This window comes from Otolemur garnettii, unplaced genomic scaffold (genome assembly GCF_000181295.1).
Source record: "Otolemur garnettii isolate 467f Iridium unplaced genomic scaffold, OtoGar3 scaffold00010, whole genome shotgun sequence".
NCBI classification, from domain to species: domain Eukaryota; kingdom Metazoa; phylum Chordata; class Mammalia; order Primates; family Galagidae; genus Otolemur; species Otolemur garnettii.
The window spans coordinates 37,017,993-37,038,405 of NW_003852405.1; the positions used below are offsets into that span (position 1 = coordinate 37,017,993).

Consider the following 20,413-nt stretch of genomic DNA (forward strand, 5'->3'; position numbering starts at 1 on the left):
ACCCAGCCCTGTGGCTCCCCGTGCCTCCCCATTGCTCTGTGCACTCTGTGCTGCATTTCCCATTTTTCTGTCCCAAGTGCTGGTGACCTTGACTTTCTCAGCAGCACAGCCTCTCACAGTATCCACTTCTCTCAACCACTCCTTGGGAATTATATGGATTACACAAACTCTTTTGTCCCAGAAGTTAATTTTGGAAATATGGTTTTATTTAGAATTGTTAATTCAGATAAGCATCTCTGTGCATAAGCTTTGGGGAGATAGGAGCCACCTTTGTTTGGATTATCACTTATTCTCAAGACTTGGTACAAAGAAGAGAATTTTATACATTTTTAATGAATGCATGACTTCTGGAAACCACATTATTGCTTATAGGCATGAGAGCGCCAGTTGGAAAATTGTGGTGGGTGCCAGAGGGAAATGGTGATGGTTGCCAGATTTTCAGCGGTCCCTAACTTACAGAAGAATCTTGGAAGTTAAATGTGCCAGCTGCTGAGGCTGGTGACATGGATAGGAGGACAATCTGGCAACAATATGGCCACAGCAGCTAACACTCTCCAGCCCTGATCTGCACCGTGGAAAACTGCAGGGTGGCTGGGAAGACGGAAATCCCAGGCCCAGGGCTGGCAGCTTCCCACCACACAGCCCAGGAAATTCACTGAACCTCTTAAGTTTCTTCCTCAGTTGGAGGAGATGGGGGGCAAGGAACATTCACTGCTGATTTACAACGTGCCAGGGCCCGTGTGAGGGGTTTACATCTATTTCCTCTCTTAGTCGGAGAACACTTCACTAAATTCTTTCCAGCTCTGAATGCTCAAGATTTTATGATTCCCTGATAATTTAAATCCCAGGCCAAAGTACACAAAGCAATGAAAGATACCTCAGATCCTGAAAGAAACTAAATGGTTATTAATGCTTTCCTGAAGACTACATGCCTTTTGACGACATTACGCCTTGGAAGAACATTCATACAAGGGTGCTGCATGATTTCCTGGTAGCCACACGCGATACCCATGATGTTAGTGGCACAGCCGAAAGTCGCCCTCCGGGGCTCCCAGCTCCTCCTCGGTTTCAGGCTGGTGAGTGGTGGGCACGTTCACTCCCACCGCATCCCTCCTCCCGTCTGTCTGAAGCCACATGCAGAGTTGCTGCTATTTCTGGTATCAAGTACATTCCTAAATGCCTTAAGAATGCTTATCTGAATTAACAACTCTAAATGGAAGCCATATTTTCAAAATTAACTCCTGGGACAATGGAAATGTAGGTTTTAATTTGCAGCAAGAGATGCAGATCTAGTCAAGCACCCTCAGTGGGATATTTCATAGAGGTTCAAGGAAGCCGCCTCCACAGGAGCTCCGAGATTTCCACCCTTTGGGTGGCAAAGCTCACGCTGACAATGGGTGGCCTTTGTGCAGAGCAAAGAGCCAAAAGAAAAATGAAATCTTGACTTCCGAGAAGTAAGTTCTATGTGGGAGTTTCTTCTCGTATAATAAACCACACCATCCAGATGTCTCATGAGAAGCACTCCAAGGACATAATTGTTGCTTAAATGTTACCTTCAAGACAGGGAGTCGTTCCTAAAACTCAAGTCTTATAACCCAGAAAGCAATCTCTGAGCTCCAGAGTCTCACAACTTCAGCTGTGAAGGTGAAAGTGCAGGGAGGAGCCGGGCTGCTCCTGCAGGCCCCCTTCTCCCTGCAGACAGTCTTGTCTGCAGACCCTTCTCCAGGTTTCCTTCAGTTGTCTGAGGGAACTGACTCCCCAGAAACAGGACGGAATGGAGCACAGTAGGCAGACCCTCGGTTTCCCGCCTGCCCTACCAGTTCACTCCATGGATGGCTGACTGATAGATTTCCCTGATCAGCTCCCTGATGGCTGAACCCCTACATTCAGGTCTGAGCCTGGGCTGGACCGAGGAACAACATCCCCCTTTGTGACTCTCACTGGTAAATATCCTGCTTTAAGCTCTGGTTGGCAAGGGTTGGTGGCACAGTGAAACTTGCAATCATTTAGCAAGACCAACTAATCTCAGCACTCCGGGAGGCTGAGGTGGGTGAATTGCCTGAGGTCACAGGTTCAAGACCAGCTTCAGGTAGAGCGAGACTCCATTTCTAAAAATAGCCGGCCATTGTGGTGGCGCCTGTAGTCTCAGCTACTTGGGAGGTAAGAGAATCGCTTGAGCCCAAGAGTTTGAGGTTGCTGTGAGCTATGACACCACTGCACTCTACCAAGGGTGACAAAGCAACACTCTGTCTTCCAAAATAACAAAAACAAACAAGACTAGTTCTGGACACACACAGGTGGGCTGCAGAAGTTCCTCAGCTGCAGCTGTCTTACTGCTGGACCCCACTCTGTTGGGCAAGTGTGGTTTTCTTTGGACCACAGGTGACACATAATTTGAGGGCTAGTCCTTAGTCGGAGTGTAAGAATGGGGTCTGGGCTAGTTCTGTGTACAGCCCCAAGGGTGAGAAAAGATTGATTCTTGAGGAAACAGCCAGCACTTACATATTCATTAATCAGCAGGGTGAGGCTGGATGCCCCAAAACTACTGGCAGAGGAACCCCCAGCCCAAGCCCATGCTTCATCTTTACCTCAGAGGGTGCAGCGTTGGTTCTGAGTCCAGCTACACTAAGAAGGCTTTGAAACACACCCTTATTAATCACTTCACCTCCATCCCCATCCACGTTCTGGTTCAAGACTTTACCCACCGATTTTAATTCCTGAAAATATTGCCTTAGGTCATGTCTCCACCTTCAGGCTTTCTAACCTTCATCTACTCCAAAAATTCTTCCTAAATGCTTTTCTGTTCCAAACCCTTCCAGTGAAACCTTCACAGGTGCAGGGATGGGAAGGGCCCTGTGGTGTGAGTTCAGGTGGCCAGTTTCGGGCGTGAGTAGATGAGGTATCCTTGTGCACAAGTCCATTAACCTCCCTGAGATTTGTCCCTTATCCACAGAGTGGGGTACAGCACTGTCGTGAATGTCATTTATAGTACCTTTAACTGAGATGATGCCTGTGAAAGCCTCAGTGTTACGTTGCTCTGAATGCAGCAGGAAAAGCGTAACTATGATAATAGCTCACCTCTATTCAGCACCTGCTCTGTGCTAGGTGCTATTGTATGTACTTTACAAACATCAACTCGTTTAATCTTCACAACAACTCTCTTTTATACATTAGGAAACTAAGACACAGAGACCATAGTCAGTTTGCCCAAGTACATAATTTTCAAGTGGTAGAACTGGGTTATAAAGCCAGTGAGTATGACTCAGGAGGCCAGATTCTGTAAAGAAAAAAGGCAGGGAGAAGGAAGAGATTTTTTTCCTTTAAAAAGTAATTGATAGTCTTTCTCCCAACATATGTATGATCAATACTTAGGGAGCATAACTGTATTTCAAGCTTTCTGTTAATTCTTGGAAATTTAAGGAAAAAATTAACACAATTCTCACTCTTAAAGGACATGAAGTCTAGTGGTGGGAGAGATCCAGAAAGAATGTGATAAAGTTTCCAGAGTATTGTAGGGCCAAAGGAGGACCATTCAGCCAGACTTGGTGGGTCAGGGAGAGCGTCTTGGTGAAGGTGATTCAAGAGATGAATCATAAATGTCAACCAGCATCTGACCAAGCGGACACCAGCAGGTGGACAGAGACATTCTCAGCAGAGAGAACGGGAGGTCCGTGTTTGGGTGGGGGAGACCACACAGGAAACAACAGACCAGGACCCTGGAATGTGTTCCCATGTGGACAGAGCACTGGTCTGGGTTCAGCACCATGTCCCCCAGCACATCCTACTGGGCAGAGGACTTGTCTTTTTGGGTTACTATTACATCATCAGTGCCTGGTATAAAGTATAGGCACTAAGAAAACATTTGTTAAACACTTACGTACATGCCTGGATAAATAGTATGCACTAAATAAATACTTGTTAGATAAATTAATAAATAAATGAACAAGGAGAGGCTGGGGCAGCCTCTAGATTTTCACATACAATCTATATTTCGATTGCACTAAATATAAACCTAATCAGCTGTCAATCAGGTTAGCTGGAGCTGGGTCATGAAAGGCCATGGGGGCCAAGAACCAGCATTTAAACTTATCTCAGCAATCACAGAGGACCCAGAGAAATGCCTTAGACTGAGAGCAACACATCTAACAGCAAGTGGGAAAGATCATGCTGGTGGTAATTTGGAGGAAAGATGAGGAGAGAGACCTTCTACAGGAAAGACTAGCACCAGAGTCACCCACCAGGAGGCCCCGCAGCAGGTGACAGGACGGTCACAGGGAAAGCAGGCACTCCCGACAGCCTGCTTACACTCTCCTTCAATTAGAAAATTAGAAAGCCAAACAGTGGATTGAGGGCAACTTCACAAACGTCGGAGAGACAGGGCAGTCCAGTGAACACCGGCGAGAAAAATCAAGAGGTGTAGGTTCGGGCTCTGGAAAGTCTCTAGCTTGTGGCATGGTTGTTAGCAAGTCCCTGGGTTTCTGAACTTAGGTTTCTCCTGTAAAACAAAGAGGCTGAATTGATGATCCCCAAGGCCTCTTCCAGCCCTAACATTCCAGGATTAAGGATTCTGGGAGCCCCGAGCCCTGGCATGGTCCTTCCCAGCGTGCAGACGAGGGGAGGGGCCAGCAGCACGGTGCTTAGATCAGGCTTGTAAAGTAACCGATTTTGGAGAAGAAAGTTAGTGCAGGGAATGCCAAATTCAAATTCTTTATTTTCCGGTCAAAGAAGATCAAGGATCAGCAATGTTGACTGAAGTGACCCAGATCAGGCAGTTAACGGCCGAGGAAACAATTCCACTCTACTCATTAACTGTGGAAACCTGTTTATGTGTTATCCATAAAAAGGCAACTTGAGTTTGAACTTTTTGGAACCTTTAAGTTTGAATATTTGAATTTATTCATAGCTTATTCAAAAAGACTTAGTAGAATTTATGGTTATTACTGACCAACGTGGTAAATATAAAAGTGAACCAAAAAAATCCTAGTCTTTCATATGCTGAACTCCTGCTGTGTGCTAAGTGTTATAAGCACAAAGGTTAATAAGACCCAGACTAGATAACTTCTAAGGTCTCGCCAGTTCTAAACTACTATAGTACTCTATCCTGTTTTAAAATTTTACTGTGTATTCTCTTCTAACTTGGAGGACAAATTTCCGTGCAATCATCATTTTCCTAAAATGTTGTTCAGTACGTTTTAACTTTAGGGAAGGGACTTGTAACTCACAAAAGTCACTGCTTACTTGTTGGCTGTTCCATGAAGGTTTGTCAGTACAGTGAAGTTGTTTCTCACACTCCGCAAGCTGGCAAGGACCTGGAAGAAAATGTTTCAAATGGTGACCGACTAGAGAAGGCACAGTTCTAGGGTCAGAGATCACGCTTAGAAGAGGGAGAGTGAGCCGGGGCCAGCAGACCTACCTGAGCAAAGGGAGTTACAATCAAGTCATCGCCATGTCTGGTGAGAAGAGAGAAAAGGAACATTTAGAAACGCACTTGAATCATAACTGTGACATTAACGTGTAAGGTGGAGCTCTGTCAAGGTTAGCGACACGAATGTTATACAAGTCCCCTGCTGGGGTCTGAGGCAGAACTCACAACCAGGCATAAACGGGACCCAAACGGCTGGAAGGAAAAAATACAATAGTACCAGATTCATCGCTCCTGGATTCATGGTGACTACAAGTAAAATCATTTGCAAATAAGCCCATATCCTTAGGGTATGTTCCCACTGAGTAACAAACCCAGAGCTCTGTAATTCAAAGCAACTTGTGGATTTGGTTGCCAGAGTCAGGAAATTTAGAGAGAGGGTTGCTCACGGGGACACACACAGTCGGAAAAATGGTGTAACGGTCTGGAAAAAGGTTAACTTGGGATTTCCTAGCTTTTGTTGATTTGAACCACAGCTCTAATGCCATTTGAACACAGATTTCTATCTGGAAATCCCATTACTTTTTGTTTTTCATATAACTTTTTTCTTTAAGTACCCAAGGAAAAGCTTTTAATGGTTGTCAAGCACTGAACCTACTATAGCCATACCACTGCAATTTACTTTGCAATGCTGAGAAAGTCAAAGGATATTTTCAGAAATTCCCCCTCCCCTCCCCGTTCTCTCTGTCTCTCTCCCTCTCTCTCCCTCTCTCATCAGTCTATCTGAGCCCATCCATCTAAGCTTCCATCAGTCTGCCTAAGCCCACACTCAGCACACTGTCGAAGGTCATGGAAGACGTGTCGGCCTGAGCTTCAGTTACAGAATCAGACCATGTGCCGTCTCAGTGAGTCACGACAGCGGGTCAGACGATGACACCAAGCTTCCCTCCTTGTCTGCCCCCACCCCTTCTCACGATTGTCACACAAACATGGCACCTCCTCTGCTAACTACGGGTGTGACTGATAATGATGAGGCCCCTGCCCCGAGCAGACACTAGGCGATGTGGGGTCCAAGCTGAATAGCGCACTCACCCACCTGGGCCTCTGCCCCAGCACAGGCTGTGGACTGGGGTCTTATCTAATATGACATTTTCCTTCCCACCTTTGTCTTTAGCTAGAAGTTCTACTCAATGTAAAGTAGCCAATTTCTTGTGTGGCTGCTTTTTATGGTGACAGTAAGAGGGATACTAACAGAGTGAGGATTCTTGGTGAGCTCACCGTGCGGCAAGCCTGTGCTGACACTCTGCACTCATCATCTCACTCACCTCTCAGGACGAGGCTGTGAGACAGGTGGTCTTTTTAAAATTCTGTTTTACAGACAGGGTTCCTGCTCTGTCATCCAGGCTGGACTGCAGGGGAGTTACGTTCTCTTAATATTCCTATTTTACAGATGATGTCAAGCCTCAGAGCAGTTAAGCAGCTACTCAACTCACACATCACTAGCAAGGGGAGAACTTGGACGGTCAGATTCCAAAAATCTGTGCTTTTAAGCACCAGGCTTCCTACTTTATGATGATGCTACATAGCTGACAATTAAATTATTGGAACCTCTGGTTTAGAGTCTAGCAGGTTTGCTGTGGCCCCCGCATTTCCAGTCAAGTCTAAACAGTCAGGCCTCAGACATACATCGTGCCCTGAGCAGACGAATGCCCAGAGTCGGGGACTCACTGAAACTGCACAACAGAAGGTCTAAGGGAGGTCAATAAACCTTACGGGGCACAGCAGCGACAGGACTGGCCTGTCGGAGTCGAGGAGGACAGCACAGGCTGACGCAGGGACGGGCTGCGGAGCCTGGGCCCAGCTCGCTCCCGGCTCTGAACTGCGGGAGTGTGGAGTGTGCAGCAGACGCGGCTGGGAGAGGAACTCTGGGGTTCTGCGGAAAGTGGCAGGAGAGAAACAAACAAAACAAAAAACCTCCCTTCTGAGTGTGGCCAGATTGTTTACGGAACTACTCCTAAGTTTTGAATTCATAATTCCATAACTTACTGATTAAGAATCAAATGGTATCAACAAAACATGTGGTTGATGATGAAAACCTGCGTGTCTCAACCTCCGGAGCGGGAGGAGGCAGCCGGCCCAGGAGCAGGTGGGACCCGGGGCCGCTGCGCGGGCGACATCTGGTGGCAGAACCAGCACAGCACAGGCTCGCAGACCAGCTGGGCACTAGCGTGGGTCTCAGAATAGTCTGCTCTAAACAACCAACAGTTTCCAGAAGGCAGAAATCCTGCTTTTCACCCTACACTCTACATCAGGGGTCCTCAAATTTTTTAAACAGGGGCCAGTTCACTGTCCCTGAGACCGTTGGAGGGACGGACTGCGGGCCCTGGGACAAGTCGGCTGCTAAGCAGGACAGGCAGCAGCGGCAAAAACACCTGGTGGGCCGGATAAATGTCCGAGTTTGAGGACGCCTGCTCTACATTGTATTTATTAATTAATTCCACCTTTGTCTGCTCCTTCGCTGGGCACAGAATTTCACTTTTATTTTTCTTGTAGCTGATTTTAGCCTCTCACATAAGGAGATGAGTGTCAGAGTGTTTCAGAACACAGGTTTGCAGCCAGACGGTTTGGTCTGTCTCTCAGCTGCAGTGCTAAGTTTCAGCACTTACAAAACGGGCTTCATGCTAAGTGATTTTGCCCGACTAGGGGCGGTGTGTGCCTTCTCGGCATGTCCAAGGCAGGACAGGCTAAGCCGTGATGTCTGGCAGGTGAGGCGTGCCAGAGGGATGTTGACTTAAGGACATTTTCAGTTAGAACGGCTCTGTCAGGTCATCACCCCACTGTTAGTCAGGGAGCATGAGGAATTAGAGGGTTGCTGGTGAAAGAGTCTTCAAGGTGCTCACACCTGCCCCCACTGCGATGGAGAGGGCTCCTTAGTACACACAGTGTACATGGCATTTCCATACACACTACTTCACATGATCCCAGGGAATGGTGCCTGAAATGTCCCTTCACCTCTCCCCATGATCATCCACCAGCGGCTGGTGACCCTAGCATGCAGCTGTGTCTGAACTGCTGCTGAGTCTGGGCTAAGCACATCCTGTCCCCTACTCCGCAGATCATAGCCTTCCGGGGGCTCCTGACTAGTCACAGGCTCATCCCCCTCTCAACCATTCTTCACACTGCAATCAAAGCTATCTTTCAGAAATGTACCTGATTACATATTTTCCTGCTTGAAAGCTTGTAGCTGCTCCCCACTGCTGTCTGCAGCGCTAAGGTCAATTTCTCAGCACAGACCCTTCATGGTGCGGCTCCGGCCCTCCCTCCTGCTCCCTGCTCACCACTGCCTCTCCCCTCATGTTCTCTGCCTGCCCATGCTGAGCTCTGGGTCCCCAACATGCTGCCCCACAACCAGAGGGTCAGCACATGGCCTTCCTCCAGTGCATCCTCTGGCCCACTCAGCTCCTTGGCCACCTTGTAACTTCCTCAAAGTGGCTGCTGGCCCCTCTGGCCAGACCTTTCCAAGCCCCAGGCACCTCCCCATAGCTCCCTCATTGGAGCCATTAAACCTGCCCCTTGACTTACAAATCTTTTAGTGCCCTTGAAGACACAGAAACCATCTTATTTGTTAACAAAGTGCCTAAATTTCAGTAAATATTTATTAAAAGAGAGAATGAATTTGATCCTTGCTTCTTATGTTTCACCACCTGGACTCCTTGGGTTCAAGCCTTGGTTCCCATTTACTGGAAGTTACCCAGTTTCACTCAATCCATGTGTTTCTCATCTTTAAACCAAGGAAGTTACAGTATCTACCACAGCAGGCACATGGAAATTACAGGGATTGATATACGCAAAGTACTTTAAATCATACACAGCAGGTGGAAAATATACAATACACACATGCCTTATTTAAAGACATTTTAGATGGGCGGTGTCTGTGGCTCAAAGGAGTAAGGTGCTATCCCCATATGCCAGAGGTAGTGGGTTCAAACCCAGCCCTGGCCAAAAATGTAAAAAAAAAAAAAAAAGAAAAAAGATATTTTAGAGACAATAAAAAAGATTCAATGTCTTAAAACCCACCCTTCTAGGAAGTGCAATGGTTGTATATCTAATTCAAATCTTACAAACTGCACCCCATTTTTTTTGATAGTCAAACGGGTCTTAAATGTAAGCGAGCTGTTACTCCTGTTTTTTACCTTGATTCTCAGGTACATCTCCCTTGACTGATCTCTTTAGAGACCACTGAGCCTTGTCTTTGGAGAGCTCCTTATCTTCAGGGGCTTCACAGGTAGGACAATCTACCTGGGAAAAACCGTGAAACCCTTTCCCTGGAGCTTTGCAGGTGGGTGACCAAAGCTCCATCCTGTCCTTGGTGGTTCCTGCCAGTTTGGGGCAATAAAACTGACCTCACCAGTATCCAGAGCTTTGAGCTCCCATGAGGAAATGTGCACCTCAGGACACGAGGGCACCATGGGACAGTTGACCTTAGCACAGGCCTGAGCAGAGCCCACCCGGAGTCACCACACCCAGGGAGGCCTCAGCATCTCCTTCTGGGATCCAAGGGAGGTTGTTTGTACTAGAAAGCCTTATTTCATGTTTCCTTTATTACTCAAAGTTAAAGACACTTTTTTCTCTGTTCGCATTTTTATTCTTAATGTCTTTTCACTCTCTCTTCCCCTGCCTATAATTTCCTCTTACTCTTCTGAAAGAGTTCAGATCAGAAATTTCTAAAAGCCAGCTTTTCCTCTATTACTAGGATTTATGCAAAGTTTTCCACCTTCTATAAAAATCCCTTGGCCAGTTGAGGTGGCTCACACCTGTAATCCCAGCACTCTGGGAGGCTGAGGTGGGTAGATTGCCTGAGCTTGGGAGTTTGAGACCAGCCTGAGCAATAGTGAGACCCCATCTCTACTAAAAATAGAATAACTAGCTGGGTGTCGTGGCAGGTGCCTGTAGTCCCAGCTACTTGGGAGGCTAAGGCAGGAGGATCACTTGAGCCCAGGAGTTTGATGTTGCTATAAATAAAGTTGATGCCAGGGCACTCTACCGAGGATGACAGAGCAAGACTCTGTCTCAAAAAAAAAAAATCAATCAACCAATCAATCACCACGACTGCTCTGTGCTGGATGTGGGGCCCTCCAGAGAAGAGTATATCCTGCAGCTCCCACCAAGTGGCCTTGCATCAGTCTGGCTTGTTCTCACCCTTTTTCTGAATCCACAAGTAGAAGGCAGGAGATGCAGTGGGGAGCTTGGAAGCCACTGTTTCTGTTTACTTCACTTTATCCCAAAGAATAGCAATCAGGTGAAACAGCTTTTAGAGCACAACTGTGGCTGAGATCCAGATGCCTGTGTGAAATTGCACTTTCCAACATGGTGCTGATAACATTTAATACCAGAAGCCCTAGATATTATTCAAATGCTTGTTGTTTTGAGAAGTATAAATTCCTGAATTGACAAATATATAAGTTTTTGTGGGGCAGCACCTGTGGCTCAGTGGGGAGGGTGTTGGCCCCATATACCGAGGGTGGTGGGTTTGAACCTGGCCCCAGCCAAACTGCAATAAAAAAAATAGCCAGGCATTGTGGCAAGTCCCTATAGGCCCAGATATTCGGGAGGCTGAGGCAAGAGAATCACCTAAGCCCAGGAGTTGGAGGTTGCTGTGAGCTGTGACGCCATGGCACTCTACTGAGGGTGATAAAGTAAGACTCTGTCTCTAAAAAAAAAAAAAAATTTTTTTTTTGCTATGATGCTGAAATATTTTCAAAACAAAATCCTGTGCTATTTTTATTCACAAAAAATGTTGATCTATTCCCATGATCAGCGTTTTTGATAAGGTCGTATTACACTGCCAACAGAGTCTTCTTGGGAAAGGCTGCTCTTGATTATAAAAGTGTGGCCCTTCCCACTATTTTTTAAGTTCTTATTTTTAAAAAGTGAGCATGATATTAGATAATTTACATAAATAATCTTTACTTACCTAAATTTAAGGCTGGCAATACTGTGCGTGTCTCAGTTAGGGAGAACGTTTTTAGAGGAGGGTGAACCACGGGAGCAGGGAAGCCGGGTGAAGAGGCCTGAGAACCACAGCTCTGTGTTCAGACTGAGTTGGACTGTGATTGCCAAGGTCTCTTCACGTTTGAAATTTCTATTACCTTTTAATTCCAAGTAAGGAAACATCAGAGTTTAATCTGGAAGTTGGTTAGTGTTTGGGGGAGACCTAAACGACCCTGTGATTTTGTCACACTGTTTGGCATGAGTTTGGGGACTGTTCACTGGGCAATTAGTTTGGAGATTCACTTCCAAAATTAGTTTGGAGAATGATCAGCCTTTTACCTTCAAGATACTACATGAGTAAGGATCGAATTACCTGTGCACTCCCACTACGAAATCTGGAGTAGAAATAAATGTTTTGAACTTGGTAGGGAAGAGAATTCCCAGAACATTGACTACCAAAGCCCCATCCACACCTTCATCAGAAATGGCCTGGGTTTCTACCTGTTTCTACCTGGTGGAGGAGATGCTACTCTGCAGCTTATAGAACAGAAAAAAAGAGTCCAGGAGGCACTCCAGCCCGGCCAAAAGAGGGAGACTCCGTCTCAAACAAAACAAAACAGAATTGTGAATGTGGCCATCATTAGCCACACCCCAGGACCCAGCATGAGACACAGTCATGGGGTGGGGTGAGTTTCTCAGTGTCTCCGAGCCCCAAACTCATCGTCTGTGGAGTGGAGAATCATAATGGTGTCCACCCGGCAGGACTGCTGTGAGATTAACAGAGACCACTGGAGAGAACCTCCCCATGGTTCTCCAGTGTCCTCCACGTGGAACTGTGTGGGTGCACCCTCCCGTCTTTCTTATTTAACTGTTGCCTCCCTGAGCACCCTGGAGTTTGTGAGTAAGAGATCTGCTCATAAATCCTCTGTGATTCTTATCCTGTTTTATCTTTCATCTACCACAGCCTGGCACCACGCATGGCACACAGATGAGATTCAGTAAATATTTAACAAATGACTGAAAAAAAATTAAATGTTGGCCCACGTAATGATGGAGATATTTTAAGGCTGGGTGCTTCTATTAAAATTTTCTCACATAAATGCCTTGGGGATGAGGCCACGGTACTCTACCAAGGGCGATATAGTGAGACTCTGTCTCCAAAAAAAAAAAAAAAAAAATTGCCCTGGGGAATATTCTTTTGCTAGTAGCTTTAAAATGCCCACTTCCCCTTTCACGAGAGGGTAAAACAGTTGGCTTTCTTTCCAATTGCGGGAGAGGACCCAGTGGAGTTTTCCAAGCTGTGGACTATAGGAGTTACTGATACTTTTATAACATATAATATTGAAAGCCAATTGTATGTGTGCCCAGAAACCTTTTAAAGCATGAATTCCAGCACCCAATTTTATTTGATTTTAAAAAATGTAATAAACAAGTGACACAACCCTGGCCTTGTTCTTTAAATAAAAATAGAAGATTTACAATTAATTGCAGCAAAACAAAAATAACAGCTATGCTTAATAGGGCTACAGAGGCAACAAGTGGGCCTTGTGTTAAAGTCCAGAGAAGAAACACAGGCCTGCGGCTGGATGACAGCTTAATAAATGTCACCGAGCAAAGGCCACCGAGACAGGACACGTGTGACCAACCACCATCTTTCTCTCTGCTGGAGCCTCATGCAAACTGCACATACAGCCCAAAATTCAACTGTGATCTGTAAAAAGTGTTAAGATATTAAGATTCTCATCTTGCAAATGATTCAGCAGTTCAGGAAATGAAGCTAAATGAAAATTTCTAAAAAGTGCCAGGAACAGATATAAACTGGACACCGTACCTAAGGTATTTAACACTTTGGGAGTCCCAGCCACATGTTCCTCAAGATAGAGTATTACTGTCCATAAGATGGCCATCACTGTCATCTCTGTCACTTCATCTTTCTCCTCCCTTCCCATGGGGTACAGGGGACAATGGTTGCTGCTGCCCCAACAGGGTCAGAGAGGAGGTGAGTGTGAGGCTGGGAGCCTGGCAGGCTCATACTTACTGCTCGCTTGGGAGTGAAGAATTTCTTGACATCGCCTTTGGTGACAAGTCATAGTCGCTGTCTGATCTGTAGAGAAAGGATTCTCTGCGCTGGCTGTGCCCAGGAAAGGTGGCGTGAAGTACCAGCCCCGAGGAGGTGCCAGCCTGAGGATCCAGCGGGCTCCGGCCTGGGGAAGGGCCATTTTCCACATCGAAGCTTAAAGAGAAAGCAGGAAACTCTGTTATAGGAGGTCCACTGAGGGGACACACACCAGGGCAGGGGACACACAGTGGGACTGATATGAGGGGACACGAGACACGCACTGGGACTGATATGAGGGGACAGGAGACACACTGGGACTGATATGAGGGGACAGGAGACACATGGGGACTGATCTGAGGGGACAGTGACACACACTGGGACTGATCTGAGGGGACAGTGACACACACGGGGACTGATCTGAGGGGACAGTGATACACACGGGGACTGATCTGAGGGGACAGTGACACACACTGGGACTGATATGAGGGGACAGTGACACACACGGGGACTGATCTGAGGGGACAGTGACACACACGGGGACTGATCTGAGGGGACAGTGATACACACTGGGACTGATATGAGGGGACAGTGACACACACTGGGACTGATATGAGGGGACAGGAGACACACACTGGGACTGATCTGAGGGGACAGTGACACACACTGGGACTGATTTGAGGGGACGTGACACACCCTGGTACTGATATGAGGGGACAGCGGCACACACTGGGACTGATATGAGGAACACACCATGTTGAGCACTTTATACACTATGGGAAGTTCAAATCTTCAAAACACCTCTGAGTCAAGGTCACTATCACTCCCACTGTGTACACAGAAACTTAGTCCCACTGAAGCTTGGCCATGAGTCCACCACTAGCAGATGGTGCAGCCAGAACTTGAACCCAGGAGCAAACTCATGGCCTTGCAGTGTCCTAAGTGAGACACTCAGAATCTAAGACAAGATAAAGTGACCTGGTCATGACGAGACACTCCAGAGGGGGCCTGGGCACAGCTGAGCTGTCAGACTGAACCATCCCGGAGTGAGTCTCCCTAGCTGGAAAATTTCTTCCATAAATAAATACATCGCAGCCTCATCAATGACAACACACGCATATTCCAGAATGTTTCAGGGAAAAATGTCAACCAGAAAACCTCCACTGGCTGAGTCTGTGGGAGGCCCAGCCTGAGATGTAATATTCAGATGAAAATTTAACCACAGAAAATGACTTAATTAATCTGATGACACCAAATTGCTCTCCAAGGCTGCAGAGCTCTGGCTCCTCAGAAAAGTGCCATGAAACTTCCCATCCATCTTCACACTTGGAGGAGGGGCCTTGAGCCCGGAGTCCCTGAACAAGCCCCAACCACTGAACACGCACAGGAGCAGAGATCACGTCTTTCTCTTTTTGCCCCATCCTGCTGGACCCTGGCCGCTGTGCCCGTGTCACACTCCTGTGGTCCCACAGGCATTTTCCCTGCACACGCCACCCGTCTCAGCCTCACACTGGCAGTAAGTCTCTTCTTTTGCATTTTTCAGGAGCACTTAGGGGTCCCAGCCAAAGCTCTGCAGAGGTGTTGGGGAGGGGCTGGGCTGGGGCTCCCTTCCCAGTCAGACCCCAGCAGAAAGCTTCCTTTATGCTCATCCAGCCACCATCACCCGTATCGATAGTCTTGGTTCTTTCCTCTCACTCATTCTTACAACTGCTCTCTTTGGGTGGATTTTTCCTATATTTCTTTAATTGACAAAGTGCTTTTTCTCTTGATATATTATTCTACTTTCTCCTAACAACTCTGTAAAGTATGCAAGACGATTGATAGACGGATGCAAAAAGCTTATCAAAAGTCACAGGCGAGCAGCAGCCTGCAGAGCAATGGAGACCAAGTCTTCCACCCCATTCCTTACAAGTCCACATCGCCCTGGTCACAAATGGGAAGGTAGGATCACGCAGAGCTAACAGTGGGCACAAGCTTCTAAAGCCACGTGTACTCACGTGATTATTCATCTTGTGTGTGTCCACATGGCCTTACGGATATTAAAACATTGCAATACATTTTTAACATTGGCTTCCAGCTGCTGCCCCAGGCCCTCCAGGATGTGCTGGGCTTGCTGGTGATCCGGTAACTAAAGGTTGGTGTCTGGGAAGCACAATGGCGGGGCTCACCTTTAACTGGTGGGTGCAGCCAGGCCATTTGGTGTGCCTCACACAGCCCTGGTCATTAAGCATCGTGAGTATCACTGCTGTGCGGGTCTGTGATGAAGCCTCAGGGGCGGTGCCGAGGGGCGTGCCCACCAAGCTCTCAGAGCCTTTTCCACTGGTCTCCACCAGTGCTCACCCTACTCTCTTCTTTGCTAAAGGCACCCTAGAGGGCAAGGGTGGGTCTGTAAAGATTCCTCTTAAAGTGACTGCCACAGGCATTCTGTCTTTGGTGTGAGCACCCAGGACATTCCGTCCCGCCCCGTCCACTGGAACTAGGCTCTGACTCCGACCCCCTCCCCAGGTGCTCCTTTTCTTCCTTCCCCTGCCTGAACTCCAGGGGAGGGAGAGCCTGCTGGAATTCAGAAGCCAGGGAAGGGGTCTCTGGGGCAAAGAGGCAGTCTTAGGGAGACAAATGGCCTTTCATATCCCTTGGGGCACCATTTCAAAGCACCCCACACAGATGTACGACTCGGAACAAACATGAATCACCAAATAGACACCAGCCCCAGTCACAGCAAAATTAGTGGACAGACATCACAATCTGTCCCATAGGCCCAGGGAACAAGGAGGGGCATGGGCAAGGGGAAGGCTGAGGACAGACTCGACAGGCATAGCTAATATAACACACGGGCTGAAACACACCTGGGTGGTGTGGAGTGGAATCTAGAATAGCAGAGACAGACACATAAACAGGGTCACCGTTTGGTTAGGGTGATTTTTGCCTCTGCCTCAATCAGCACACAGTTTTCACCTTTAGCTTCTTTATATTGAAAAAATCATTATAAAAGTAATATGAGAACGTTACATCAAACACAAGCAACAGAGGGAAACAGCAGCGTTAGCTACTACCATGTTTCCCTGAAAATAAGACACTGTCTTATATTTATTTTTTCTCAAGAAGACACACTAGGGCTTATTTTCAGGGGATGCCTTTTTTTAAAAATTAAGTATAATACAACAATCTACATTTATCCAAATACAATTAAGTCATCATCTTCTGGAAGCTGATGGGGGAGCAGACCTTGTTGGTGGGGCCAGCGGTAGTGATGCGTGAACTCCTTTCCCCTAGGCATTTGCATGTGCATTATAGGATGCCTGTGACCGTGGTTACCACACGCACACCCACACAAGGGTGAACAGCTTGGAGAAAGGAGCTGTGGCAGATAAAAGGTATTCCAGTCTTTCTTACTGCTCCACGCTGAAATGCATGGCGTGGCTATGCAGCGTATCTGCCCATCACTAGGTCTTATTATTGGGGTAGGGCTTATATTTAACAAATGCATAGAAATCCTGCTAGGGCTTATTTTGGGGGTAGGTCTTATTTTGGGGGAAACACAGTAGGAGCTTTGCATGTCTTTCTTCTGAGTATTCTTTTTCTGTGAGTTTGGAGCCTGACTGTGTTTTAAGGCATTTAACAGGTTCTCTGATTCAGAAATGCCATTTTCTATGGCTCTTTGATGGTTTCCTGGCAGGCTCCTACAGTTTCCTGAGCATTTCCCAGCTCTGGGTCATCATGTTCAGGAATGTAAATAAGACTGCAGATGATGACCGTGAGCTCACAGCTAACGCAGCATCCCCAGCCAGTCACAGGAGTTTCAGAGAGAAGAAGTTGCCCTCAAGGTTCGGAACATTTGAGGGTGACTTACACCTCCTGGACAAGAGACCCCTCCCAACCCTGCTGTCTAATCTCCAGGGCTCCTCATGCTGCCCTCCTGCTGGGTCTGCCTCTGCTCACCTCCCCGGACTGAATGGGTTGTTTGCTGTCTGAAGCCCAGTGTCTTAACAATTTTCTTCTGTTTTGTATCTGGTTCTCAGCTCCTTGAGGCATGGTGGTGGGTGCTGCTGTGTATAAGAATGGGGTTCTGGTAGTGGGAATACCCCCAAAATCACAATGTTCAAAACTCTGCTCACGTCACCTCCTCCAGGGAGTTCTCTCCAACACTGAAGCCTGCTGGGATTTTGATGCATGTTCCTTCATCTAGAAGTCAATTTATTTAGCTGCTCCCCATAGACTGTGACCTCCGAGAGAGAGGTAGGGGGCACTCTCACTCAATAGCATTCACTTATATCCCAGGCACATGGGCAGAGCCTTGGACACAGTAGGTCTTCAAGACACAACGCGGGAAGTGACTGAAGAGCAGTGTCGCTCGCTCTGAAGTGACCCCCACCCCCGTTTGACTCTCTGCACTCACCTCCGCCCCCACCGGCATGGGCTGCTGCCACTCCTGGCAAATGAATTTATAGAGATGGGGCATTAACTTAGATCAGCCTTGTGAGGCAATACTCTAAAAATAAAATACATTTTCAAAAAAGCACTTCTATGTACTCTCTGAGCAAAACAGCCTGCGTGGAAATATCCTAGCTGTCTGTGATGGTCACATCTTTACACTACCCCCCATGAGGAGGAAGCCCTCTTCTGCCGGCCTCTGCTTGCTGTATTCTCATCTCTTTGTTATTCAGTAAAAGCAGGACAGTTCTCTGCCAGGCATGTGGTTCTCTCCTGGTGGTTTCCATTCCCTGGAATCCTTGCAAAGTCAGCCCGGAGGAGCTGGAGCAGGGGACAGGAGGACCAGCAGGTGGCAGAAGACTGCCACGGTGTCCTCAGCATCCTGCCTCCCGTCCCCGTAGGTGGGGCTGCCTGACAGTCTTGGGGAAAGAAATAAGACTGAAGCCTTATTCATAAGCCTGGGAGGAAAATTGGGGGATAAAGAGCAGAACCACAAGGCTTGTGTGAAAGCTTTGATTGAACCAGGACAATTCCAAGAGTTCAAGTTAAGCCAGGTGGTTCTGGAATTGTCTGCAACTGTCCCCGGGGAAGGGTTGTTTCCTGATTCCCAATTACCTATTCAAATCCCAATTTCTGCAACAAAGACTCACGAAGCAACATCCTAGGAATAGTTCATTTCTGAGCAGAGATTTTCCTTCTTCAACTCAGTCATTCTCCAGATGTGCCTCTGGGCCTTAGTCTGACGGTGACCCGGCTGGAAAGACTGCAAACTCCACAGAAGAGGTTTAAACCCACAGGGCGGCAGATCCGGGTCACTGCCCTGGGGCAAGGCAAGAACTCTGCTGGCTGAGTTTGCTTTTCTGACTTAGGAATGACTTGCAGGGCCTCTTCTGCACCCTTGCGTCCTTCCAGCAGCCCTAGCAGGCCCATTCTCTTTGTGCTGTTTCAAAGAGGAGAGAATGGAGGCCTAAAATGTTCAGAAAAGTCTGAAATGTGACCTCTTTTATTACAAGCTGGAATCTGTGCTCCGGTCCTCTCCTCTATGTCCCCACAGCCCCCTCCTTGATCTCAGAATCAGCCACCATGGCTGTGTTCTTCAGGAACTAAGCCTTAATTCAGTTTTGTATTCCCAGGGCCTGGGGCTGAGTCTAAACCAGAATGCAAACAGTCGTGTTTGCTGAATGAATGCAAGCACCTCACACATTCTACTTCTTATTTGACCAAAAGCCAATCCTTTGGGGCTAAAGGCTCTGGCAGGTGAAGACCTCAGTGGAGTCCCCAAATGGAGCTGCCAAGCCCTTTTTTCCTGGTACCCCCCCTTCCCCACAGTGTCCCAGGAACCCCAGCCCAGGGGCCTTTGATTATGAGAAATGTTTTGTCTATAATAAGGTGTCTGTGTATAGAATATGTGTCTGTTGATGGGGGGGTGTATTAATGAAAAATTGTTATGCTTCTCTACAGTTCTATTGGAATATAGCCCCCTCCATTGCACTCAGAAGCTAATGTCTTCAAATGCTTATCATTTTGATGAAAGCAAATAACCATTTACACATTGACTTATGTGCTCACATTGGTTCCTGAGGTGGGGGGTAGACAGGGGCACGCAGCTCTACTCATGATGACAGTGACCCACCTTTACACGACTGAGGACTGTGGGCTGCAGTGGTCCTGATTTCTACTGAAGGACTTAACTGTGCAGGGTCACAGCCTCCAGGACAGAGAGCCCACATCCTCACTGACAGAGTCAGACTACTGTGCCCACAGCTATAGTAGAATATTGCAGTTTTGCCCTGAGAATCGAGCTCCAAAGTCTGTGACCTTCCCTCGCAGATGAGGAAGGAGAATCCCGCTGTTCCCCTGGTTGAATTCTAGACTCAGCTACCTGTTGCTTTCTCTTCTCCTCTGGGGCTCTGAAAATTATGTTCATGGCAATAACGGCCCAGACCTGCCTCCTTGCAGTGAGGCCTCACCAGCGGTAGTGTGGGAATTCGGAAGAGCTCTGGAGTCCTCAAAGTCTGCCTTCCAGATCCTGCTCTGTGAGGAACTGACGGGAACCCACCTCCCTGAGTCCTGCCCCCACACCTCAGCTCTCCCACCAAAACAAAGATGTGGGGTAGATCTCCCTGCTGCCTCAGAGATGAGACACCTCACAGACATTTTGAAGAGAGAAAGAAACACTGACTTTCAAGGGTGGCTTTGTGTCCATGGTGGTGACCGTTCCTTCACTCTACAGATACTTATCAGGCACTTCCCAGGACACAGGCGCTGGTCTGCCTGAGAATACAGCCCCAGGACACAGGCACTGGTCTGCCTGAGAATACAGCCCCAGGACACAGGCACTGGTCTGCCTGAGAATACAGCCCCAGGACACAGCACTGATCTGCCTGAGAATACAGCAGTGTGCAAGATAAGGTCCCTGAGGGGTGGGTGGACACAGATAAACCAGACAATTTCAGATAATGATAAATGTGATATAGAAAACAAAACCTACTGGTGATAATGTGGTGGAGACAGAGAATGACACTTCCCAGTTGGGTGGTCCATAGTTGCCCTCATGCGACCCTGTGGGCTGC

General features: G+C 47.5%; 1 protein-coding gene across 1 annotated transcript in view; it reads right to left on the reverse strand.

Annotated features, from left to right (window-relative positions):
• The window catches only part of PDE4B (phosphodiesterase 4B), a 312,539-nt gene that overhangs the window by 102,133 nt on the left and 189,993 nt on the right, over window positions 1-20,413 (reverse strand). Inside the window, exons 2-4 of the mRNA XM_003784243.3 lie at window positions 13,392-13,586; window positions 5,414-5,450; window positions 5,239-5,309 (exon numbers count right to left, since the gene is read on the reverse strand). Of these exons, the coding sequence (XP_003784291.1) occupies window positions 5,239-5,309; window positions 5,414-5,450; window positions 13,392-13,586 (303 nt within the window). The remainder of the gene's footprint in view (window positions 1-5,238; window positions 5,310-5,413; window positions 5,451-13,391; window positions 13,587-20,413) is intronic.